The 27,364-nt window shown below is 40.5% G+C and overlaps 1 protein-coding gene across 2 annotated transcripts in view; it reads right to left on the bottom strand.

The window, feature by feature from the left end:
- The window catches only part of samhd1 (SAM domain and HD domain 1), a 60,735-nt gene that overhangs the window by 20,055 nt on the left and 13,316 nt on the right, over positions 1-27,364 (bottom strand). For both annotated transcript variants that reach the window (XM_056733735.1, XM_056733736.1), the window contains exons 5-9: positions 21,314-21,429; positions 20,105-20,175; positions 10,552-10,707; positions 2,818-2,918; positions 2,602-2,710 (exon numbers count right to left, since the gene is read on the bottom strand). In XM_056733735.1, the coding sequence (XP_056589713.1) occupies positions 2,602-2,710; positions 2,818-2,918; positions 10,552-10,707; positions 20,105-20,175; positions 21,314-21,429 (553 nt within the window). The remainder of the gene's footprint in view (positions 1-2,601; positions 2,711-2,817; positions 2,919-10,551; positions 10,708-20,104; positions 20,176-21,313; positions 21,430-27,364) is intronic.

Raw genomic sequence — 27,364 nt, 5'->3', positions numbered from 1 at the left:
ATCCTGTTATTTAAATGTGATCAGGCTGTTCTGCGTGTCGGAGTGAATTATGTGCACAGTTTAATATACTGTGAAGGTAATATACTGTGAAGGTGGAGGATTTAACAGCGTCTGCACTGAATGAGTTTATGAACAAATGAACATCATTTCCAGAATTGCTCTGAGAGTTTATTTTACGAGTGTTTACTGTTTGAGTGAAGCTATCGGCTAACAGAAAAAGCATCTTCCCAAAGACCCGTCAAAATAAATGTCCTGTTAAATTAAACACTCAGACAAAAATACTTAAGTGAACTACAGTATTTGCCATTGAAAATTGTAGTGCCCTTGTAGTAAATTGAGAAACAAAAAAACCTATAACACTATATTCTCCAAGAACTCTTCTACAGTTTAATATAGTTATTGAAGTTTAATTATATGGCCATAATTTATCCATCTGTATGTACCATGAATGTCTTTTGTCAGTTACCTGCCTATTCATGATGAACTGCACTTGCATCATTTTTTTTAATGATGACAACCAACAATTTATACTTGTGCTCCTACTGTTTGGCCTGTGCTACCAAACTTTAAACCTCTCTAGCTCCAGTGCTATGTGCAAAAAAGTCTGCATTTATTTACTGCATTCTGCAGGCTTCTACAGGGCACTGAGGGAAGTCAATCTTTTCATGTTGGTTCTCTGCAATGCTGGGAAATGTAACCTTCCAGTTGACTGGTAAAATCAGTTCCATTTGTGTTATTAATAAAGGATATTGGTTCGATCCCAGCAGCCACCACCAGTGTGTACTTGAGCAAGACACTTTACTCCATGTTGCTCCAGGGGGATTGTCCCTGTAATAAGTGCACTGTAAGTCGCTTTGGATAAAAGCGTCTGCTAAATGACTAAATGTAAATGTAAATGTAAATATTGGAAGTAAACTCCTTCTGGGTTATGATGAATACTTTCTTTAAATAGTCAAAAGTATTTGACTAAAGTATTGACTAAAGAAAAAGTATTGTATAGGAAAAAGATGCATCGAGAATCGTTTTATCATCGCATTGCAGCCATCTGAATTGTAATCGAATCGCATCGTGTCGTGTCTAGAGATTCCCCCCCTACTGAAGGCTGTAAATTCAAATCAGAGCATCTTCCATGTCTGGAATGGATGTATACTGAGTCTATAAGGTAACAATATCATAAGATAACCTTGTTTGAAATAGGTTTGGCTAAAATAAAATTTGGGTTTTGTCTATATTACTAGGTACTTATACAACACTGACTGGGTTAAATAGAATTGCATTACTAAAAATGGACTGAAATACAATTTTCAATGACTAAAACTAGACTAAAATAGTAAGACTAATTACTAATTACACTAATTACACTAAAATGCTCAGACTTTTAGTCAACTGAAACTTGACTAGACTAAATAGAGTATGAACATGACTAAAACTAATAAAAACTCAAATGACAGCTTCACACAGAGACGTCTGGCTCCTGGACCCTCTTGGGACCTCAATGTGGTTCTCATGGGCCTGGGAAGGGCCCCGTTCGAGCCGAAGGGAAGAAGTTGGCACACTGGATCGTGGACGACATCACTCTGGCGTACCTGTCCCAAGATCTCCCATGCCCACTGGAAGTGAAAGCTCACTCCACCTGGTGTGTAGCCTCCTCGTGGGCACTGGCTCAGGGCACCTCTCTGGCAGACATTTGCAGAGCTGAGGGTTTGGCAACGCCTAAAACTTTGCGCGATTCTACAACCTTCAGGTAGAGCCGGTGTCAGCCCGCATTATGCCAGGTACCAGCATGTAAGACCGGCGGACGGATTGGCGTATGCCTGCAAAGCGCCTTCTTCCCTTCATTGGGTGAGTCAGTGCACTATCCAGCATCCCTACTTCCCCCACCAGGCGAAGTTCAAGCATCCCATCCATCACTAATCATCTCTCTGGTTTATGAGGCGGGCGGAGCGGCCCGTATGCCAAGCACAGTAAATGTAGAGTCTCCCTCACGAGACAAACCTCTATACCTGAGCTAGTGCTCCTCACGTAGAGACTCCCCCCCCTTGGGTTGTCCCGTCTAACGTTTCCTCACTTTTGGTTCCCCTGCTGTTGAACCTTTGAACTCCCCTCGGTGGACTTCACCGCTTCTGCGCACCCCTCCTCTACTCACACGAGATCTCCCCACTGGTAAGACAGTGTAGGTATACCACATGTTATCTCCCTATGGCAGATGTGGTCTCTGCCTCACTTTCAACTTCAAAAAGGCAACAGAGTGAAATCAGTCTATAACTAATAACAAACAGATGTAGACTGTTTGCATCAAAAGTGATGCATTTAAAAAAGCAGTGCTGATCCAATAGTGGCCATTATAACACTGTTTGTGCAGTGTGAATGACTAGTTAAGATCATGATGCAAAAAAGATCAAGCGGTTCAACTCTGCTCAAAAAAGTTAAGCTAAATTAAAAAATAATAAAAACTATCATATAATTTGTCTGATCACAAACTGTTGCCATGACGATGACATTAGTGTCCCCCAAAAACACCACTGGAGAACGTGTGCACAAGTGCCATTGTTCAAATCATGGTACCTTAACAATATCTCAACATAAGAAATGCAAACATACCTTGTCTCTGGTACATATGTGTTTCTTTCCTCTTACTTCACACACTCGTGCAAACTTGAGAAAACGTTGATAGTCGAAGTTGTTTTGAATGCCGAGATGGTAGCAGTCTCTGTAAATAAGAGCACAAGCGCATCAAGCATTTCACTTAATTATGAATATGCCAAGATATTGGTAATTGATCAAATTGTATTTTTAGTTGGTAGCAACTAATCTTACCGGGCAAAATAATCCCATTTGTCCACGTCAATGCCATTCCTTTTATTAGCCACAATCTCATACAGGAATGATTTCTCCTTCGACCTGCCCTTATATGGCCACTGCAGTGTTCAAACAAAAAAGGTTGAACGTTACAAAAAGTACATTCAGATCAGGGTTGGAGATTTACTTAAAAATATAGAGAATTTCAATCCTGTATACACCTAATAGTCTCCTAACACTGCGCAAGATTCATACATAAATATTTGCATTTATAGTTTATAAATGCCATGCAAATAATTTACCATAATGGACACTCACTTTCTTTTTCGTAAGCCTCTGTTTACTGCTGTGAGCTCTGGTGTTTAAGATTTGGCTATACCAGGGGCCCGTGTCAATAAGGAGGTTCAACCAACTCTAGGTTAAACCTTGAACTCAGAGTTGGTTTAATTAGAAGAATAGAAACTGAGTTTTTGGTTTTAGAACAGCTGATTTGAGGCATCTGTAGGGCATTAGACTCTTGTGCAAAGTTAGACTGATCGCTGGTTCGAACCCTGCTGTGAGCGGAAATCCGTTGGAATGTCTGCACGTTAAAATGACTTGTTTATTACCTTCATCGCTTAATTTATGCATGTATGTCTGTATTTATTCATTTTATTATTCATAAACTTTACTTATACACTTTATTAAGTCATTTCTCTGATGTAATACATGTGACGTGGCTGATGTTATTGATGTAAGGATGGATGAGATATATTTTTATATGTATATAATTGACTATAAAGAAAAAAGGGTACAGTTTTAATAAAAATGCAAAGGGAAATGACAAAATTCCCTTCAGGTCCTAAATTACTTTCCTGAAATAAAGTTACATCCCAATGAATTAATGCAGCCTCTTCATGAATCCTCTATAAAAGCACATATGACATATAAGTCACCGAGATGGTGTCTGTGTGATCATAATGTGTGCCATGAATTACTGTAGTAATGAAAGAATGAATTGGGTACACCACTTTCGCTTTAAAAGGGGGAGGATATTGAAATAAACTCTGTTTTGCCAAACAAAACCTGCTCCCGACCAGGTTAGATTCACAGTTTAAGTTACAATGGTTCCCGACTGTGACTGAAAGTTAACTCTCCTTTAGAAACGGGCTTGAGTTACCCCGCTTTCGCGGATTTCACATACCTCACATTCTGAACAGAAAAAAATGAGTTTCCCTAATTTCAGGGTTTATATACTCCGTTCTCACTACACCTTCTTTCTGAAATGGGCCCCTTATTTAAGATATTGTGTTATCACAATAGCAAAATTGTCTCATTATTATCGTGATCACAACACTGTATGAAACGATAGGTCTTCAGGGCCTAAGATAAAGAAAGTTAAAAAATATCATAGATGTTACCATAGTAAAAGTCCATCTGATGCACTTATTTCAGCAAGATAGTAGTGAGGGGTTTTTCCCCCAATCTGCAACTAACACCTAGGCACATGGTCTGGTGACCATAGCAACCCACACCAAACCATTAAGATAGGAGTATTTTACGACAGAACGGTATGTAGGAGGATGAACGTCTTTGTTACGTCTGTAACCTCAGTTCCCTAATGGAGGGAACGAGACGTTGTGTCGAACCGAAAGATGGGGTTTGCCTTCAGAACCTATCAACTCTGACTACTTTTAGAAAAGGCCAATGAAATTGGCGAATTAAATTTGCATGCCGGGCTCCGCCTCCAGATGTCCGGTATAAAAGGAAGCCGGGGTAATTCATTCATTCACCTTGTGTTCTGAGGAGCCTGAGAGCCTCTCAAGCCAACAAGGGGTGTTTGCTTACTGATGGATGGAATGCCTGTTCTTTACCACGTGGGGTGGGAAAGAGGGGAGGCTATGTAGCACACTAATCCAACCTACTGGGAGGGTGGGAAGGTGCTTTCGCAGACATACGCCCAGCCGGCTGCCAGTCCTACACGTGGCCATGCAGGATGCGGGCTGATACCTGTTAACGCGGAGTAGCAATAGTGTTTTGGCGTAGCCCAACCCGCAGCTCTGCCGATGTCTGCCAGAGAGGCATCCCTGGCCGGGGCCCACGTGGGCACGGGCAACTGGGATTGGGACGCCGTCGTGACTGCGTCCACAATCTGGTGCGCCAGTCTCTGTTTGGAGACAGTCCTCCCTGCTGCCCTCCGAAACAGACAAAGAGCTGATCAGAGCTCTTAAGCTCTGCATGTGCTCCAAGTAGAGGCGCAGCTGGCGTGCTGGAAACAACACGAGTGGGGTTGGGTCTTGCTCCCTGATAGGGAGTGCCTGCAAGTTCACCACCTGGTGGTGGGAACTTTGGGCACGTGGCCAGGTCGGGGTCTCAGTATAGCTTGAGACTTACCGGACCCTAGCTCTAGGCAATCAGGGGACATGAAAATGATTAAATCCCCTACCCTTTTGGAGATGAGTGCCAACAGGAGAAGCGTCTTAATCGTGATGAGGAAGAGCGGCCTCTCTGGGGGCTCGAAGGGCCTGGGAGGCACGCCACGGGGATACGGAGCGCGATCGAGGCGGATCTGCCGTCAGGCGCCACTAAGGGATCTACTAATCAGGCTGTGCTGCCCTAGGGACTTTAAAACCACCGAGTAGTGATGAGCGGACGCTACAAACACTTTGTACGCGCCTCTGCAGCTCCAGCAGGCCACGTGGACGCGGGCTCCTCCTCACGGGTCTCGCGCCCCCTTATGGGCGGGGGGATGAGGGGGCTGCTGTCTACCGGACCAGCGCATGTACAACTCTAGGCACTGATATGCCAGCACAGGCGGGGCCCCGTCCTCGCCCCGACACTGCGTGCCAGTTGCACAATGCACCCTCAACCCTGCAGGAAGATGTCTGTCGACATGTCTTCCCGAGAAAAAGGTCTCCATGTACCGACATGCCCTACCTCTACTCGAGAATCGAGACATGAAAGTAAGTGTCGCTCGGGTGAATTGTCATGAACCCATCTTTGACATCCGGAGACGTCGAGATGCGCTTCTGCGTAAGCATCGTGACCGGCAGCTTGAGTAGGTGTGTAGATTGACTGCCAGAAAGTTCAATTTTGCTTTCATCCGACTCATCATGAAAGTATACTATAGTCTATAGACTATAGTCTATAGACTATAGTCTCCCAATAATTCACAGGCTTCTCCAAATGCTCTTTCCTAAACTTTAACCGAGCCTCAACATGCTTTTTGTTCAGCAATGGAGTCTTGCGTGGGGAGCATGCATGGATGCCATGGCGGTTCAGTGCATTGCTTATAGTTTTCTTTGAAACAACAGTACCTGCTGATGCAAGGTCTTCCTGAAGTTCTGCCCGAGTAGTTCTTGGCTCTTGGAGAACTCTCCTGATTATTTTTTGGACTCCTCGGACAGGGATCTTACGTGGAGCACCTGATCGTGGCCAGTTAAGGTGAACTGATGCTCTTTCCATTTCAGGATAAAGGCCACCACAGTGCTCACAGGAACATTCAGCATTCTGGAAATGCACCTATAACCATTCCCATCAAAATGCTTTTCAAGGATAAGATTACGAAGATCTACACAGAGTTCTTTGATTTTACCCATCATGAAGTCTTTCCTGTGTGCCTCCTAGGTAATGAGAAGCCTTTATAGGCCACCAATTAGGACTAAAGCAGCTGATATCAGTACTGATATGGGGCAGGGTTTCTCTCTCAATACTGACAGATTTCAGGTGATATCCTGGCATTTTTCACCTTGTTACCTTCATGTGTTCAATACTTATTCCCTGCGTCATTTCACTTTATTTATTATGACTGAACTTGTATACTTAAATGTTCTGATTTCTTGTATGAATTCAATATTTGGCTTGATGGATACATCTGGTGGAAATTTTTTGTCAATAGCCCACTTAGAAATCCCCTTACTGATAAAAATGCTGATGTATCAAATACTTATTTTCCCCGCTGTATATTCATTTGTAACCTTTCCATGTTTTGATGTTCTTGTTGTTATGTCTGTTTTAAACAATCCAAAAAAAATTGATAAATGTGTATATAACTACTAGAATAATTAGATTTGTAGGAACTAATTTTACCAAGATTATATATATTATATTATTATCTTAACGTTAGTTGTGTTTTAGTTTTATCAAACTTTTAGAAGTTTTCTAGTGAACATCCAATCAGTTTCCACATGCAAAACACCATGTGGAAGAAAAAGACAATTAACTTTCCCTCCAAAGGTGCCAACTCCTGATTGGGTCAGTCATATCTTTAAAATGTGACATCCTTGTAGCATAAAAAAGACCAGAGTCTCTCTCTTCCGTTAGATTCGGTTCTTCCTCTCCACACTCTTCTTGTGTTTTGCTTTTTTTTGTTTTGATTGGGTTCTGTCTGTGCCACATCTACAAGGGTAGAACTATCTCTTAAGGATGGACTAGAAAAATACTTCACCTGGAACCCTAAATTTGTGCCAAGCTGGAGCCTCGTCTTTCCATATACATGGAATGTATATCCATATACTCTGCATTAAACTGGTTCTCTCTGATCACATCCAGCCAAGATCAACTGGAGCCTCAACAAACTGGATCAGGACACTTTCTTTCTTTTGATGGGCAAGACAGGAGAGTATCAAACTTAGTCCTGTTAATGGATGCATAGAGCATAATTAATCCGATTAACAAAGGTGCTTTACAAGAAAAAAACTGATGTTTTGTTCAGGCTTTTGAGATTCTGAATTTCAAATACTGCCATAAATCGATGCTTTGTTCTTCTCTCTGCTTCAACTTGAACCTTCTAAACTGTATGTGTGTGAATGTTAGATTAGTATACGTGTAGTCTAGGTAATAAAGTGCTGTTTTATTTCACACGTGACATTGTTTGTAGTTAATGCTCATAATCCAGAGTCCCTAAGCATGTACATTCTGCTCGTAATGCTAAGTGATTTCCCCAAATCATGAATTTGATACAGATAAGTATAATTGATCATAATCAATTAAATTCATCCCAATTTGGGTTGATATTTGTTTCCCTTACAAAGGGTGGTGGAGAATATATTACTTATAATTGTGATCAAAGCTCATGATAATTCTTACAAATCTGGTGAAGAACAGGGTTTAAATAATACGGTTCCTCATTGAATACCCTACTATAACAAATACCTCTAAGCATCAGTTATTATAAGAGTATATAGAAAAAAAGGATGCTTATGGCACGTTTCCAAGTCATAATTTTTCATTTTAAATATTGCAATAAACATTGTACCTTGTACAATGCACAGTGTGATTTTGATATTGTTAAATACCTACTAACGATACAATACAGTCTTACAGACATCATGTTATCATACACTATGAAGAAATCTAAGCATTTCAAAAGGAGGGGATTCAAAGAAACTGAAACATGGTAACAACACTTTCTCAACAATAGGAATTTTTTATTTAGGGTAAGCACTTCAATGCTTGTCATTGTTCTTCTAATGATTATTTTAAAGGGCCGCTATCCCAGAAAATGTACTTTTAAATCTTTATCTACCAGAAATTGAGTCACCAGCATGTGTGCAGGAACACCCTGTAATTATAAAAATCCATCTATTCTTCTTTTTGTTATCTCCTTTAAACCAAAACAGTGACACAAAACAGGCTGTTGGCAATCCCCTATCAATCTGATGTCACATTGTTTATGTTGTCCACCTTCCACCAGACATGGTTGTCCGCCATTTTCAGGCAAGAGCAGATGTAGCCACTAACCAGTCTAAGAAACAACAAATGTGTGCTGCTTTTGGATGTAAAATGTAACACAAGAGGAGGCAGGGAGGAGACCTTTCCGATGAGCCCGGGTTGGGTGATGATGACTTGCCGTTTGGGAGGAATTAACTTTTTTGGATCGACAAACCAACATTCATAGGTCCGTATCTCTGGTCCAGAAAGACTTTGAGAAACGAGCCAGGACTCATTGGAAAGGTCTCCGCCGGGGCATTCAAAGGACGGTACCGCTCCCGGTAGCCGGAAAGGTTGAAAAATCTAAGCTCCGGGACCAGGTGGCCCGTGAGTGTAGCATGGGTTTCACCAGAAAAAATATTCTCAAGAGTGGATCAGTACCAGCTGTTCGCGATCAAGCTTCATCTCCGGAAGTAGAAAGAATTACAAATCGTTTTTAAATTGCCTTTCTACATTATTGTGTTTAGCGTATTCGCGGCTAAACCTGAGACATGGTCAAAAGACAGGTGTTATGTTGTAACGTTAGTGGTTAACGCAACGCGTCCATCAGTTCAGAAGACTTGTGACCGACAATTTCTGTAAAGCTTATTCATTAAAATCAAAGAAAGTTGTAGCAGTGTCTTTCTCTGTGAGTTCGATAGATAGAAACAGAGTTCGCATTTGTAAGAGAATGAGGTTACGCAGAAATTGCTACTCACAATGTAATAACACCTGTTTGCTGATCTTTACATACCTGTCTTTCATATAAAAGTAATGTTAATGCCTATACAGGTATTTATCTCTGTTAGTAATATGCATACACATGATCAATGGCCAACATTTCGTACAGCAAATGGTCAGCATATGTTGTTCTATCTATGTTTTTGCCTTTTCCATTTAATTTGTATTTATGAATATAGGCATTAAGGTGATTTTTATTGCAGTTAGTTTATGGTTTTGGTTGGCCAAGGCTTTGCAGATGTAATTGCGCTTTCCGCCAAATTGCTTTTCTTGATGTCATCCAAAGAATATGTGCAAGTGCTCTACCTTGTATACGGGGAGGGGAGCAAAATCTCATTTGCATTTAAAGAGAGACACAAAAACGGCGCGAATTCTATTGCAGCCACAAATGGCAATGTTCAACATATTGTTATGAAAGATATTTAGTTTATTTTGAGCTGAAATTTTAAAGAGACATTCTGGGGATACCACTGACTATTTTTACATTGCACAAAACACCTGGATTAGCAGCCCTTTAATACACTTTTGATGAAAGTGTTGTTATTGGGTTAGCTTTACCTACCAAACTTTAATTAAAGAATGTAATGTATATTGAATAATTTTAAAATAGGAAAACCAAACAGCTGTAACATATAAGCAAATTAAGATGGTTATATCAGAAAAGGTATCTGACTTCCCAAGGATCTCAAAATTGACTTGCTCATTCAGTCTTAACCAAAAAAACTAGTAATGTTAACAAATTTATCATGCTGTCTTAGGATGAGCTCATACCATACAGTCAGCCTGAGGTGGCACCACTGACTACTGAATGAAACAAGTAATTTATATCATGTGGTATTAGGAGTCGGGTGGTAGAGGGATGTCAGAACTTAAGAGCAGTCATAAGAGTAAGGTAGGAAAACGATTGGCAGGACCATCTTCAGACTCCTTCCGAACCTACATTTACAATTTAATTGAAAAATATTTTTAGTTTTATCACTTAAATTTATGCATAATTTACTATGTAGAATGCCCCGTCTCATCGACAGAAAATCTAATGAGGACTTGTCGGTAACAATGTGAAAGTGACCTATTTGTCAGGTATGGTGACCCATACCCGAAATGTGACCTCTGCTTTTAACCCATCCAGTGAGTAGGGAACACACGTTAACACACGTTCACCCGGAGCAGTGGGCAGGTATCACTGCAGCGCCTGGGGAGCAAGTAGGGGTAAGGTGCCTTGCTCAAGGGCACCTCAATCGTTACCCGCCGCAGCCCTGAGGATCGAACCGGCAAACCTTCTGGTCACGACTCGGACTCTCTAACCATTAGGCCACGATTGCAAAAGCCACATATACATACCGTAGTGTCCAATATAGAGGTATCCAGGGGTCCGGCAATCTGCTCTTTAATGAAAATAAGATCATCGGGTAGAGTCATGCCGTGCTGTACCATCACCTCTTGAAGACCATTTACCATTACAAGGTGGTCAAACATCTGAACTGAGGCCATCTCGTGCTGTTGAGAAAACATAAAAACTTAAGACTACAAGCAGTTTTTAACAACATGTTTGACAAACCGTAAGTCACATATTATTGCATATCAGAATCAGAATAAGCTTTATTGTGCACGCACGACAAACAATTAAAAGGAATTTGTTGTGGTTACAGGAGCTCTTGCGAGTAAAAATTCAGTAGAGTGCATCAGGGCTCTAGAGTGCAAATGCTACCTTATTTTTCAATTGTGCGACTAAAAAATAATCAGTTTGCACAGGTGCGACCAGCCGTTCGAGGGAGAAAAAAAGTCTCTGCAACTCTGAAAGTCTCCCTGTGATTCAACAACAGCAAACATGAGGCCCTTATCGTGGTCTAAAGCAATCAGAGATGGTGAAGGCGGACCCCCTTCTGATTGGCCGTGGTCCAGATATTCCTGTACGTTTGTGTACCAGAGGTCACGTTAACAGAAAATTCTCTGTCATTGACAGATTTTTTTACCAATGAGGGAAAAATCTGAAGGCCGTCCGTCATTTTGGCGGATTACAATGAGGGCAATTTGTAAATCCCCATTTCCCTTCATTAGATAATGATATACTTTGTACTATTTTCAAAACCTGCGTGTTTTCACCCGTCATTGTTACTGACTAGACATATGTAATGCGATCTAGGAAAATCTGTCGGATGTCACGCTGGGACGCGGAAAGACAGTTCACCTATCAAAGTAAACCACATAACATGTAGAATGAAGGAGTATCAATGCACATTTCCCGCCAGTGTAAACTACGGCATGCAAAGTTTTTTTATACAATATTTCGTGAGATGACAGAGCTCCAAGTCTGCAGCGCCGGAGTTATCCCGTTCCGCGATCACAAAACATATAAGGGATGATCAAGAGTCCACACACTATGCACATGATAAACTTGCCATATCAGAACAGAACAGAAAGATTGCCTTCTGTTTACACTGTGGAATATCATCTCCCCATATTTGTCTTGTGTGCTAACTGTTTCTCTTTTTAAGCGTACATACTAAGACTCATCAAGCAACCATAGTAAATTAGGAATGCACTTCATACCCGGTGAGTCATGGCTTCTATTCCTATTGTTGTTACTTGCACCTCATATCATATGTTTAGCTTAGCCTTCTCTGTCAGCGGCGAGGGTTTTACATGCGATAAATGTAGGCAAGAAGTTAGGCTGACGGAGAAGATCTCAGAATTAGAGTCTTGCATCCAATCTTTATTTGAGGATAGTAAGAGTGTTAGGACCGTAGAAAAAACTTTGGATGCGACCAATGTTAGCGCACACAGCTCAAACTTTGTGACCGTGAGACGGCATAGTCGCAAGACAAAACATCACTCAACCGTTCCGATTAAAGTCTCGAACAGGTTTACCCTGCTCAGTGACGCACGGACTGAGAAACCTGCAGAAAGTGCCCTAGTGATCGGTGATTCTATTGTCCGGAACTTTAACATAGAGGCACCAGCCACCATAGTCAAATGTTTACCGGGGAGCCAGAGTGCCTGACATCAAGTCAAATTTAAATGTGCTGGCTAAGGCTAATCGTAAATTCAGTAAGATTGTTATTCACGCAGGCACAAATGATGTTTGACTCCGTCAATCAGAGATCACTAAAGATAATATTAAAGAGGTGTGTGAGCTCGCAAGCATGATGTCAGACACTGTAATATTCTCTGGCCCCCTCACTGCTTACCGTGGTGATGAGATTTATAGCAGATTATCATCACTAAATGGCTGGTTGTCTGTGTGGTGCCTGCAGAATAATATAGATTTTATAAATAACTGGAAGAGTTTTGAGGGCAGACCTGACCTGTTGAAACGAGATGGTCCCCATCCCTCCTGGGATGGGGTTTCCCTTCTCTCTAGAAATTTGGCACACAGTCTTAACAATGCTAAAGGCTAACTACCTGGGGCCCAGGTCAGGAAGGAGACAGAATGGCTTAACCAACTGTCTGCTTGCCGTCTCACGTTACAGAATACACAAAATATACAACATGTAATAATCCCTTCTCACAAACAACATAAAATAGAGACTGTGTCTGTCCCCCGGATTAGCAAACATAAGATAATGCGTAAACCTCTTGAAAGTAATTTAATAAATGTTAAACAAATCAAACATGAAAAAAATACAGATAATCAACGGTTACGACTCAGATTGCTTAATGTTAGATCTCTCTCAAATAAAGCACTCTTTGTTAACGATATGATAACCGATCATAAAATAGACATGCTCTGTTTGACAGAAACATGGCTAAAGCCAGGTGATTATATTACTCTAAATGAATCCGTTCCCCAAGATTATTACTATAAACACGAGCCTCGTCTAAAAGGTAGAGGGGGAGGTGTCGCTGCACTTCACAATAATTATTTTATCACCTCTCAGAAGTCTAATTTTAAATACAATTCTTTTGAAGTCATGGTACTTCACGTATCAACAGCTAATACTAAGGACAAAACATTTTTTTAATTTATTCTAGCTATTGTATATAGGCCTCCAGGGCACCACACAGATTTTATTAAAGAATTTGGCGGGTTCTTATCAGAACTAGTACTGGCCGCAGATAGAGTACTTGTCGTTGGTGACTTTAACATCCATGCAGATAATGATACAGATGCTTTGGGAATGGCTTTCAAAGACACTCTTAACTCCATGGGCGTTAGTCAACTTGTGTCAGGGCCCACTCACCTTCGTAATCATACTTTAGATTTAATACTATCTTATGGTATAAATGTGGACGATGTTAAAATCGTTCAGCAGAGTGAAGACATTTCGGATCATTATCTGATATTATATTTGCTTCACTGGCCTACGGCTGCAAATCAAACTCCTTGTTACAAATATGGTAGAACGATAACTTCAACTACCAAAGATGCCTTTCTCGAAAATCTGCCAGAATTGTCTCAAATATCTAGCATGACTAAAAACGATGACGATCTTGACATTTCTATTGAAAATTTTAACTCTACCTTCTCGGAAACATTAGACACAGTTGCTCTTCTGCGTTTAAAAAAGATTAAAAATGGCAGCCCAACACCGTTGTATAATGAACACACTCAGGCTATAAAGAAAGCGTCCCGTAAAATGGAGCGGAACTTTAAGAAAACTCATTTAGAGGTTTTTCGTATAGCATGGAAGGATAGTTCTCGAAAATACAGGACTGCCATAAAAACGTCTAGATCCGCCTACTTTTCATCACTAATAGAAGAAAACCATCAAAACCCTAGGTTTTTATTTAACACCGTGGCTAAATTAATTAAAAAAGTAAGTCATCGTCGACTTCAGATTCTGATTATCAGCATAACAGTGATGAATTTATGAACTACTTCACTAGAAAAATCTAAGATATTAGAGAAAAAATTATAACAATGCAACCAGAAGGGAAACCGGTTGAACAAACTAACTACAGCACCCCAAAGGAGGAATTGCAAATATTTTCTACAGTAGCTCACGATGAACTCTCTAAAATCATTAGATCATCCAATTCAACTACATGAGTGCTAGACCCTATACCTACAAAACTACTGAAAGAAATGCTCCCGGAAATTCTGGATCCTCTTCTTAGTATTATTAACTCATCTCTGACATTAGGACATGTGCCTAAAGCATGTAAGGTGGCTGTGATAAGGCCTCTTGTCAAAAAACCCAAACCCGACCCAAGAGAACTAGGGAATTACAGGCCTATATCGAATTTACCTTTTATATCTGAAGTTCTTGAAAAAGTAGTTTCAACTCAGTTATGCTCCTTCCTCCAAAGGAATGACCTTAATGAAGAATTCCAGTCTGGATTTCGAGCATGTCACAGTACAGAGACTGCTTTGATCAGAGTTACAAATGATCTGCGTTTAGCTTCTGACCGTGGCTGTATTTCGTTATTGGTGCTGCTAGACCTTAGCGCTGCGTTTGACACCATTGACCACAGCATACTCCTGCATAGACTCGAAAATTACGTTGGCATTAACGGAATGGCATTGAAATGGTTTAAGTCTTATTTATCTGACTGTTTTCAATTTGTAGCAATAAACAAGGTGTCTTGCAAATCGCAAGCTCCGTCTTAGGGCCTCTGCTCTTCGCATTATACATGCTACCTCTAGGAGATATAATAAAGCGACACGGAATTAGCTTTCACTGTTATGCTAATGATACTCATCTTTATATTTCCTCGAAGCCTCATGAAAACACAGCAGTTCCATCGAATAAAGGAATGCATAGTTAATTAAAAAAACTGGGTGAGTAACAATTTTTTACTACTGAACTCTGACAAAACAGAAGTGTTACTTACTGGACTGAAAACCGCCATACGTAACAACCAAGAATACTGCTTAACTATTGACGGATGCTCCATAAAATCCTCATCGTCAGCTAAGAATCTTGGCGTTGTATTCGATAGTAATCTGTCATTTGAGAGCCATGTTGCCAACACCTGAAAAATTGCATTTTTCAACCTTAATATATCTAAACTACGTCATATGCTGTCACTGTCAGATGCAGAGAAATTAATTCATGCATTCATGACATTAAGACTAGATTACTGTAATGCACTTTTTGATGGTTGCCCTGCAGGTCTATTACAAAAACTGCAACTGGTTCAAAACGCGGCAGCTCAAGTTCTTACACGTACAAAAAAGAATGAGCATATAACCCCGGTTCTGTTAACCTTGCACTGTTTACCAATAAAGCATCGCATTAACTTGAAGATCTTATTACCTATAAAGCCCGACATGGTCTAGCTCCGCAGTATTTGAATGAACTTCTATTGTATCACAATCCTCCACGTGCATTACGCTCTTAGGCGTCCTGTCAGTTGGTAATACCTAGAATTTCAAAATCAAGTGCAGGTGGTAGATCCTTTTCTTATCTAGTGCCTAAACTTTGGAATATTCTTCCCTGCACTGTCCGGGAGGCAGACACACTCCGTCAGTTTAAATCTAGACTAAAGACGCATCTTTTCAATCTTGCATACACTACACTTTCATAATATTAATCCTCAGAGGATCTAGGCTGCATTATTTAGATCAACCGGAAACAAGAACACATCCAACAACAAATTATGTACTTGTTGCATCAAAGATTGCAGAACAGTACTCTACTCTCAGCCAGTCTTGTCTCTTTGTTCCAAGGTTACCGCAGGATGCAGTTCATGCCCAGACCTGATGGAGAGCTGAGAATGGGAAGCGGTGACCTGACAAGAGATGATAGAGCTAGATAAAGGACGCGGCAACTTGAAACGATTTTCCTTCAACACTTCAAATGCTATTAGATTGTTAATGATAACCTTAAAATCTATAATTTACCTTAGTAAGTTTATTTCTTTTTTATTTAGCCTTGTTGTGCAAGCACTGTTGAGCTTGTGCAGAGGCAGCAGCTTTTGCCAGTGGTGAACTGGAATCCCCTGGTTGGGCCTGGGTTCTCCGGAGTTTTTTTTTCTTGATTGGAGTTTAGGGTTCCTCGCCACCGTTTGCATATTGTTTTGCACTATTTGCCTGGCCGGGGGGGCTGCTTTAGAATTTAGACACAATTAATATTGCATATAAGAATTTATAGTCCGTTTAATATTTGACCTGTGTTTCTCTCTCCTTTCTCTCAAATGTGTGCTTTCACTTTGCGTGTGTGCGAGTGTGTTTGCGTGTGTGCGCCTATGTCAATGTGTGCAAGTATGTATGCATGTTGTGTGTGTGGAGCATTTGTATGTCTGTCTTATGTTGTTTTCACCATTTTCTTGTTTTTACAGGTATATGCCTTTAGTTGTTTTTCTTGTATACAATGCATCTCATGTACAGCTGCTTTGTAACAATGAAAATTGTAAAAAGCACTATATAAATAAAGTTGAGTTGAGTTGTGGTCGTCCGCACACCCCGTCCACCTGCAGCCCATTTTTTGAGACTGCGCTGAAATGCCGCGTACAATAGCACATGCGCAAAAAAAAAGTGCACTAGTCGTCTAGGGGTCAATACACTCACAGAAAGTGTGCAGTTAGCCGTTGTCGAAGAAGAATGATACAAAACCAACACGCTGAAACCAAGAACAGTAAGCTTAGAAGCATATCCAATAATTGACAAAATGTTCTTTCTGGCACAGTCTTGTGTTTTTGTTCATTCAAGCATGAAAGAGAACTTAATACTGGTGTGCTGTCTGACAGATTCCGACACAGCCTTAGCCAACGTGTTCACCAGATGCGTTGAGTCGTGTTCCACAGCCAGAAGCTGTCAATCTATACTCTACATGTCAATAAAACCAACTTGAATAGTGTATAAGCCTTTATATGAATAAGCGCATGATTATACAATGTAAAAGTAGACAATGTTGAAAGAAAAAACGGATGTTGCGTTCATGCCGTTAAATAATTTAAAAGAAATTAATTGCATGAGTTAACACGTAAACGTTGATAGCCCCAATTAAAATATATGGAATTATTCCAAATTATTCTCTACACAATGTACATTGATAAAACTTAACTGGTAAGTTACTATAAATGTGGAGAAAAAAACTGGGAGGGCCAGTGCTCCTCTGTCTGATATACGGCCGCTTTAATATGCCAGTTTCTGCAAATCTCATAATAATCTTGAGTGCTTACAGAATAGTATCACACCTTTCAAATATCTGTAGAGTATTTAGTTTGATCACATTTATAAAAGACTAATACAGCTGTACGATTACATAACACAATACAAAACCAAAACAGACTAAAACTGTGACAATATCATTACTTTTGTAATACGTTACTCAATAAACTGCTAGCAACACACCCATGTTGTTAAACGTGGAGGAAGACACAACCAAACAACCATCTAAGGAAAGTTTGGACTATTTTTTTTAGTGGTGGGCATAGATTAATTTTTTTAATCTAGATTAATCTAGATTAATTCCAAGATTAATCTAGATTAATCTAGATTAAAATGGCTCATTTGAATTCTGCCGAAGGCATTCAGAATATGTGTGCTACCCAAATAATGACTAAAAGTAAGTCTTTGAGAACGGGTGTCTAAAGCCAGGTGGCGCATTAGACCAGGGGCTCATCTCCTGTTTCCAAAATGCATCACAAACTGCTTGAGAAAGCTGTTCTACTATGATAATTGGTGATGAAAATTAAATTATGTTCAATAAAATGAACTTGTGACTCCTGAGATAGGCGCAGGCTCCCCGTGACCCGAGGTAGTTCGGATAAGCGGTATAAAATGGATGGATGGAAAATGAACTTGTGTTTACTTCCGCATTAGCTAAGGGATGATTTGCGTTTAGGTGGTACTTGAGACTGGAAGAGCTCCTACAGTACATTTACATTTAGTCATTTAGCAGACGCTTTTATCCAAAGCGACTTACAAAGAGTTAGGGAGCAACAAGCGATATGTCATACAGGAGCCATAATACATTAGATCTCAATACAAAGTTACTGGTTTCAACTAAAGCTAGACCACTACCTGTTGAGAGAAAGTGTTTTTTTTAAACCAATTCCGCATTGCACAAGGTGCAAACAACCTTAGTCTTGTCGATGTTTCCATTGGGAAGCTTTTTTAAAATTAATATTTCCTGAAGCTCGACGACATGACCAGCAACATGGGCACTATTTTCTCTAATACCTTAGAAGCGGTCGCACCTATGAAACCAAAAAAGATTAATGAAAAGACCATAGCACCATGGTACAATAGCACCACTCGCGCCCTAAAAAGAGAAACCCGTGAACTGGAGCGCAAATGGAAACAAACCCAATTAGAGGTCTTTAAAATTGCATGGAAAGAGAGTGCAAACTGCTACCAAAAGGCACTCAAAGCAGCAAAAGCCAAGCACCTCCGTAACCTCATAGAAAATAACAAAAACAATCCAAGGTTTTTATTTAACCAAAAACAAACAAATTATCAATTGACAAACAAATTAATAAACAAACAGGCTTCACCTGACCTGGCCATTCCACCGCAACTTGGTTACAATGAATTCATGAATTTTTTTGCAGAGAAAATCGAAAAAATATGAGACAACAGAGCTAAAACCAAATCTCCAAGTGTGTCTGAAGAATTAGTATCGACCATCACCCAAAAAGGAAAGCTACATTGTTTTTCTCCTATAAGTCAGGAAGATTTAATTAAACTTATTGCAACATCCAAACCGACAACATGCTTATTAGACCCCATTCCAACTACCTTATTAAAAGAGCTACTTCCAGTTGCAATTGAGCCCATTTATAACATTATTAACTCGTCAATTAATCCAGGACATGTCCCAGGACACTTTAAACTGGCTGTAATTAAGCCTCGTATCTAAAAACAAACTTAGACCCCAACGAAATTGGAAGCTATAGACCGATTTCAAATCTCCCGTACTTGTCTAAAATACTAGAAAAAGTAGTGTCCACTCAGTTGTGCACTTTCCTACAAAATAATGACATACACGAAAAGTTTCAGTCTGGCTTTAAACCGCATCATAGCACTGAAACTGTGCTCGCTAGAATTACAAATGACCTCCTTATTGCTTCAGATAAAGGTAACATCTCACTCTTAGTTCTGCTTGACCTTAGTGCTGCTTTCGATACTGTAGACCATAAAATACTACTAGATCGCTTACACAGTTATATCGGTATTCAGGGACAGGCACTGCAATGGTTCAGATCTTACTTAACAGACCGATATCAATACGTCCATTTAAATGGGAAATCATCAAATCTTACGCAAGTAAATTACGGATTACATCAGGGATCGGTTTTAGGACCCTTGCTTTTCTCCATATACATGCTGCCCCTCGGCAACATTATTAGAAAACATGGAATTAGCTTCCACTGTTATGTAGATGATACTCAGCTATATATCTCATCAAGACCAGATGATTCCTTTAAGCTATCCAAACTGGCAGAGTGCATCGAGGACATAAAACATTGGATGACTAGTAATTTCCTCCTTTTAAACTCTAGCAAAACAGAAATATTACTTATAGCACCAAAATCAAGTAAACAGAATATCTCCGACTACAGCCTGCAAATTGAAAGCTGCACTGTTTCTCCAACAAATACAGTTAAATCCAAGCACAACCACGCAGCTCTGTCTAATGCACCTATTCATATTATTCTACATCTATGTGGCACTGTTGTTTTTTTCCCAAATTACTTGTCCGGTCGGGCAAGTAAAAGTCTCTCTCACTTGCCCATACCAAACATTCACTTGTCCCGGACAAGCGGACAAGTGTTAATATCGAGCCCTGTAAGCAAACTTATATATAGTGTATAAATAAAAATTTGGTCTGAAAAGTTTTTTCATGATCTCATCCAGAGTCTTGTGCTTCTACAAATTTAGCGGTTATATGTAGCTTTGGATGGCGTCAAGCAAGTTGCGAGCTCATGTTGATTTACACCAGTGCATGACAGAGTTGGCATCTGTCTGTGCGAGATGTCAATTTGTGAAGATTTCAACACTTACCTTCCATTTCTCTCCAGGCCGAATTTTAGGGATGAACATGCCATCGTACATATGAGAGAATGGACCATGACCTGAACAACAGATAAATATTTGCATTGGGATTGTAATTCACAAAATCTCTCAACACAAACTCATACTTTATATGGGAAAGCAGATTCATTCATTTAAATCATGAGAAATCTAAGATTCAGTCACTGTTTTTTTTCATCGTGATGGTAGAATTTGGTGATTTGAAAAGCTTCATTAAAATAGGACCAAACAAAAACTTACTAAAATGGCTCACTTTTTTCATAAAAAAAAAAAGAAGTTGACCCTCAGACAGGCTAAAGGACTATTCGCATTGCCATAGTCATTTAAACTCAATCTCAACAATACTGTTCCATTGTATTGTTATCATTTATGACTGTGGTGTAGACTCCACTATTGTCTTAAAGGCACAATACGTAAGACTGTTGCTTTCAAAAACCACTAGCAGTGTTATAAATTTTTCCTACTGCTGTCAATTGAGTAAAAAAAGTTTAACTTATTAATCGCAACATTTTCTAAAATTAATTACGATTAACTGATCAACATCGATACCCATTTATTTGTATAGCATGGAAACAAAACTAGGGCTGGGACAGTATATCATGTAATTCTTATGCTCAGTTTTTAATGAATTACAGTTAAATGCCGCCACATCCGAAAGCCAGAGTGCAACAGAAACTGCAAATATAGTCCACAGAAAAAGAACGATTTACAGACGTGAGGTAGGTCCCAAATCGCGCACTTATACACTATTCTAAATCATTTTGTAGTATAAACAGTGTGAATATTCTTTCCCATTGAAGATTCTCAATAAAGAAATGCACTTTAAGGACCTGGATGATCCACTTTTTTAACCGAAAATATGAAGTGTGGAACTGTGGAAACTTCACACACTCAACGGTCACAGTTTCACTTATGTAGCGGAAGGGAGGCAGGGCTATCAGACACTGCTGGAGCAAAAGTTTCCTGCAGAGTGATAAGGCTAGTAATGTTTGGAAACAGATCAGGTGTTTATTTAAAAAAATATTTTTAGGTGAATTCATTTTCATTAACTAAACTTCTCAGCATAACTCAAAAATGCTGTAGAAAGGCTGTAAGAATAACAAAAGAGCTGAAATATGCATGAATCACAGATGTTTTGTTGTACAGAAGGGAAACCTAATCAAAGTATTTTTCTCTCACCCAAGTCATGGCACAGGCCAGCAATCTGGACACAAAGAATGTCTTGCTTTGAAATGAGTAGCTCTGGCTGTCTTGCATTGAGTGCCTGGACTAGACATCCTGCCAAATAACCCACTCTGCACAAAAACAAACATGAAGAAGTGCAGTTATGTTTAAATGTTTCATTCAAATTGAACTAAAACCAATTAGGATGAAAAACAATTACAATTATTATTTGACCAAAATAGGTCATTCACATCCTGTTATCAAAAACGTGTTAATAAAATATGCGTGCAAGTACCCTAATCATTTAATTAGTAGCTTTTCTGTAGCTCAGTGGTAAGAGCATTGATAACAACGCAAGGTTGTGGGTTCGATCCCAGGGGATTGCACATACCTAAGTATAAATGTATAGGTTAATGCAAAATAAGTCGCATTGGATAAAAGCGTCTGCCAAAAGCATAAATGTAAGTGTAGAATTTTCGATAACATTTATATATTCACTTAATAAAGTTTTTTCCAACACACGTTATTCGTGCGATTGTCTACGTTTTAATACTTTCTCTTGTAATCTGACATTGTGCTTCTATTCTATTGGGCTACACTCCTATTGCGTCATCAATAGAATTTTAGTGATTCCGCTTAGCGATTCATATTGATTCCCAGTTTTGATTCCATGGTCATTTAGCCTGCTTTTTGACTGGTTTGCAAATATGAATGTAGAAGCCATTTTTTGCTTCTGTTATGTATTTGTCTACTGCGTTGCACTCTGGTACAGAATTGCCATGGTATATCAGGGCAATGGGGATAATGAGAAAACAAAGTGTTGGTATTTGGGAAGCAGAGAGTTTTTGACAGTATAGTGATAAAAATCCTCTATGTATTCGTCTAGCAAATATATCAATGATTTTATACACTAACGTTATCTCATGACCATAAGTAACGTGACTTTACCAAAACAAAATTAAGAGCAGAGGTAGCATAGATCGAAACATAGTTTAAGTGACCAGTTTGTGAGCGTGAGCACAGAAAACCCATCAAAAATGCCTTTGTTTTTTTTATTAACCTCTACTCTACATGGTAAACAAAATGACGATCTCATAAACACAAACAATTACATAAGACATGAAACACAAATGCGCTAGGAAGCACAGAGAGAGTGAGAATGAAAGAGAGGGCGAGAGAGAGAGAGAGAGAGGGGTCATTGACGCGAGGCACTGCCAAGAGGGGAGCCTTGAGCTGGGGTGTCCGTTGGATTGTCCTCGGCTTCCTCTTTCTTTTCCCTTCCCATTCCTTATTCCAAAAGCCTCCGAAGTGGATCGGTGATGGTGTTTTAAATGCATACCTGCCCTGCCTCGCAGATGGTCTGCGGGCCAATGCCATGAACTTAGTGGGCCAGAGAAAGTTCCTTTGTTTCTCATGGCGCCTCATTTGCATAGCTCTGACAGTATGGTCAGTTTGCATTTAATACCTGAACCTGCGTTATGGACATAGTATGATGCATGCTATGCTTTTATACCATAGCTCATCATATAGGGAATTCAAAGATATGTAGTTATATATGAAACATGAAAGTCTTTGAGCTGTGAATCAGCCCAACGCATGGATACGTCGAATGAACCCTATATCAAAACTTGTACATCTAACAGTTACAGACTATTTAAAATGGCACGAGCGCCAACACACAACCTAGACATTTAGATTTTAGTTTGATTTAGTTTGATATGTACCAAAAAAACAAATATATTTATTTCCAGGCATCGGCATTACCCACCAAGAGAACTCAGCTAGTTTAAATTGTGTAAAGATGAAAGATAACGCGGGTCTGTTTTATGATTGTGAACAGTTCTTTGGTCCCGTCAGACTGAATTTCTTTTATTTTCTGTTGCTTAACAAGGATTCTTGGTCCCTTTTTTGGACAATTCTCCCAGAAAAGCACACCCACGCTTCATTCGGCTGATGGAAGTTTAGGTGCATTTATTTGCTCACTGCATTTCAGTACAGAATGTTATATAAACAGTGGATATATCCCTGGATTTGGAGACCCTTTGATACTGATAGATGGCGTGGTCTCAGTGCTAAAAGATGCCGGACATCCAAGTCATATGTCTGTGTTTTGTTGGTAATCAGCCCAAATGTGCATAATGTATTTGTAATGTTTTCAGGGTTTTTCCTGGCTCAAAATTAGGCTGGTGCCACTCTGATCATGTGCATGCACACACTACGTTGTAAAATCTGCACTTCATGGTACCATCATTTTAATTTTGTATTAAAAACAAAGTATGTTGTTTTAAGTGAATTTGATGTTATACAGCACATTAAAAAACACATGTTTAAAACCCCTAAAATGCAAACATATCTTACAATTTTAATTTACAGTTATTTTAGTTTTTAATTACTTTTTTGAAATAACTTTAACTTGTATACTATTTTAATTTAAGGCAATTTCTCATTTTCATATACAGTTGTGTTCAAAATTATTCAACCCCCAATGCTGTAAATGGTTTTAGGGAATTTAGTGTACATTTGTAATTGTATTCAGAATGAAATCCTACAAGGACTTCTTAAAGAACCATATGCAACTAAAATGACATCAATTAGTTTTCTTAATACAGTAGTAAATGTTTCTTTTGTGAATTCTTCATTGACATAATTATTCAACCCCTTAAAGACTACCACTCTGAAGAACAGAGGTTCAATGGAGTGTTTTCAATCAGGTATTGAAAACACCTGTGGATATCAGGGAGCAGCAAAAAAGCCTAATAAGCACCAATTAGGCAGCTTTAAAATGACTGTGATACTCAGCTCCTTCTAGACATTTACTGGTGTGGTTACAAACATGGTGAGGTCAAGAGAATGGTCCAGGAAGACAAGAGAACAGGTGATTACTCTTCACAGGAAGGGCAATGGCTATAAGAAGATTGCAAAGATGTTAAACATACCAAGAGACACCATAGGAAGCATCATTCGCAAATTCAAGGCAAAGGGCACTGTTGAAATGCTACCTGGTCGTGGCAGAAAGAAGATGCTGACTTCGACTGCTGTGCGCTACCTGAAGCGTAAAGTGGAGAAAAGTCCCCGTGTGACTGCTGAGGAACTGAGAAAAGATTTGTCAGATGTGTGTACTGAAGTTTCTGCTCAGACAATACGGCGCACCCTGCGTAATGAAGGCCTCCATGCAAGAACTCCCAGGCGCACCCCCTTGCTGTCCCCAAAGAATAAGAAGAGTCGACTGCAGTATGCCAAAAGTCATGTGGACAAACCACAGAAGTTTTGGGATAGTGTTCTGTGAACTGATGAAACAAAATTAGAACTGTTTGGGCCCATGGATCAACACTATGTTTGGAGGAGGAAGAACAAGGCCTATGAAGAAAAGAACACCTTGCCTACTGTGAAGCATGGCGGGGGTCAATCATGCTTTGGGGCTGTTTTGCTTCTGCAGGTACTGGGAAGCTTCAGCGTGTGCAAGGTACCATGAATTCTCTTCAGTACCAGGAGATATTGGATGACAATGTGATGCAGTCCGTCACAAACCTGAGGCTTGGAAGACGTTGGACCTTTCAACAGGACAATGATCCCAAGCATACCTCCAAGTCAACTAGAGCATGGTTGCAGATTAAAGGCTGGAACATTTTGAAGTGTTCCATCACAGTCACCAGACTTAAATCCGATTGAGAACCTCTGGTAGGACTTAAAGAAAGCAGTTGCAGTGCGCAAGCCTAAGAATGTGACTGAACTGGAGGCTTTTGCCCATGATGAATGGGCGAAGATACCCGTAGATCGCTGCAAGACACTTGTGTCAAGCTATGCTTCACGTTTAAAAGCTGTTATAACTGTAAAAGGATGTTGTACTAAGTACTAAGATTGAATGTCACTTGGGGGTTGAATAAAACTGATAATGATGTGAGCTCAGAAAAGACATTTGTGGTTATTTCATTATAAATGTTATGTTATATTTGTCTGACCTACACGTGCCTCTTTGATTTAATTGTAAGCAGGATGACTGAATGATCATAATCAATGTCAAACCGACCAAAACAATCAATTTCAGTGGGGGTTGAATAACTTGTGGTTGAAGGCTGGTGGCGGTTAAAGCCTAGTTTGTTCGTTTTCAATTGTCTTAAGTTTTAGTTGAAAATTATCCTTATTTTTATAATGTAGCTGAACAGAAACATAAGCTTTAAATTTATAAGTCTTTTATTTATAATATTTAATTTTTACAACCGACATTATGTAGATTGGAGAGCATTGTAGTTTGGCTATTTTCTTATCTACACAGTTCACAACCAACAGCAGAACATTTAAGTCTCCCAGTTTTCATTTTATAAAATCTCTCATGCACTCCTTGTAGTCCAAGGCCACATCTTCTGGTTCTGCATTACTTGTTTCAGACCTAAAAAAATTCCTGCATCTCGTCAGTAACATTGATCACAACAGATTATATTTATTAAGCAACAATATTTATAACTATCTCGCTGCATGCAATCTGCGCATTACTACTGTAAGCAGGGCACACAATTTTAGTCCAACCATAACTGCGAATGTGGAAAAAGACGATGACATGATGTGAGACAAGGCCAATTTTGCGAGTGGAGGCCATTAAGTCTCTTAACTTCTTAATGTGTTATCATATAGCCGAAATCACCACACACCGTCAATCACCACACAGTCTTTAATGAACGTACATGGTAAGTGTGGCAAGGGGGGCGTGGCCTAGCGGAATCTGGAGAGAGAGAGAGAGGAAATCGACGGGAGGTAAGTAGGTCAGAGACCAATTGTAAACACCTGTCTGTAATTCCAGTGATTGGCGAGAAGAGTATAAATGCCAACAAAAGACGTTCGAGGAGAGAGAGGAAAGGAACGAGAAGCAGAGACGTTCGTTTGAGAGAGAGAGACAGGACGTGAAATACTTATGTGCCAGGAGGCCATAAATTACATATTATTTACTTTTGCTTTGTGTTTTACCGAAGAGCTGAATAAAAACTCTGAATCAGCCAATCCGACCTCATCTCCTTCTTTCCATACAAAGAACCTTATTTACACTGGTGCCGAAACCCGGGATAGAAGGAGAAAGCCGCCGCCATGCAGAACCCGCCAACCTCGCCATTTGCGGAAGTGATCCAGGCACTCGCGGGTCTCCACCAAGAGCAACATCAGGCTCTGCTGTCGCTACAGGGAGAGCAGGAAAAAAGGTTTCAGAGACTCTTCCAGGCGCAGACGGATGACCGCGAGTTGTTCCGGGGCTGGCTTGCTCGAGGGGAGATACCAGCGGCTACCGGCCCTCAGACTCCTGTGCTGCTTCATAAAATGGGGCCCCAAGACGACCCGGAGGCTTTTTTGGACCTTTTTGAAAGGTCCGCGGAGGTATCCGGCTGGCCCCGTGCCAGTTGGGCGGCCCGACTTATTCCATTGTTGTCGGGAGAGGCCCAGCTCGTGGCTCAACAACTGCCAGTCCAGAATCTCCTGGATTATGCGGACCTTCGAAAGGCAGTCCTCCAGCGGGTCGGACGAACCCCGGAGCAGCAGCGTTTGCGTTTCCGGTCGCTGGAGTTTGGGGACGGTGGTCAACCCTTCGTGTTTGCCCAACAGCTCCGGGACGCCTGCCGCAAATGGCTAATTGACGAGGACAGTGACGTCGACAATACGGTGGAGAAGGTGACGCTGGAACAGTTTGTGGGAAGGCTGCCCGCAGGAACTGCCCAGTGGGTCCGCTGTCACCGGCCGACGTCGCTCACCCAGGCCATCCAGTTGGCGGAGGATCACATGGCGTCGTGCTGTGGGGTCGGAGGATCCAAGGTATCGGTTCTTCCCCCTTCCCTTTCTGTTTCCTCTCCCAGGTCCCGTCTGGTACCGCAGACAGCTGCCCAGGGTCGAGGCAGCCCGTCGCCCCGATTCTTACCTGACATCAGGGCCAACCTCCAGCGTGGGGGAATGACCGGTGGGAGAGAGCTCTCCCGGTTGTCTACACCCTCCTCTTCTCGCCAATCCCCTGACCTACTTCCGACCACCGGAGCAGTGGGTCGGCCTGGGCCGGTCTGTTGGCGGTGCGGGGACCCGGATCATTTCATCCGG

This window comes from Triplophysa dalaica, chromosome 20 (assembly GCF_015846415.1).
Source record: "Triplophysa dalaica isolate WHDGS20190420 chromosome 20, ASM1584641v1, whole genome shotgun sequence".
In the NCBI taxonomy this organism is placed as follows: Eukaryota; Metazoa; Chordata; class Actinopteri; order Cypriniformes; family Nemacheilidae; genus Triplophysa; species Triplophysa dalaica.
Note: the sequence above shows the minus strand (reverse complement) of the source record. Positions and strands in the feature narration are given on the sequence as shown.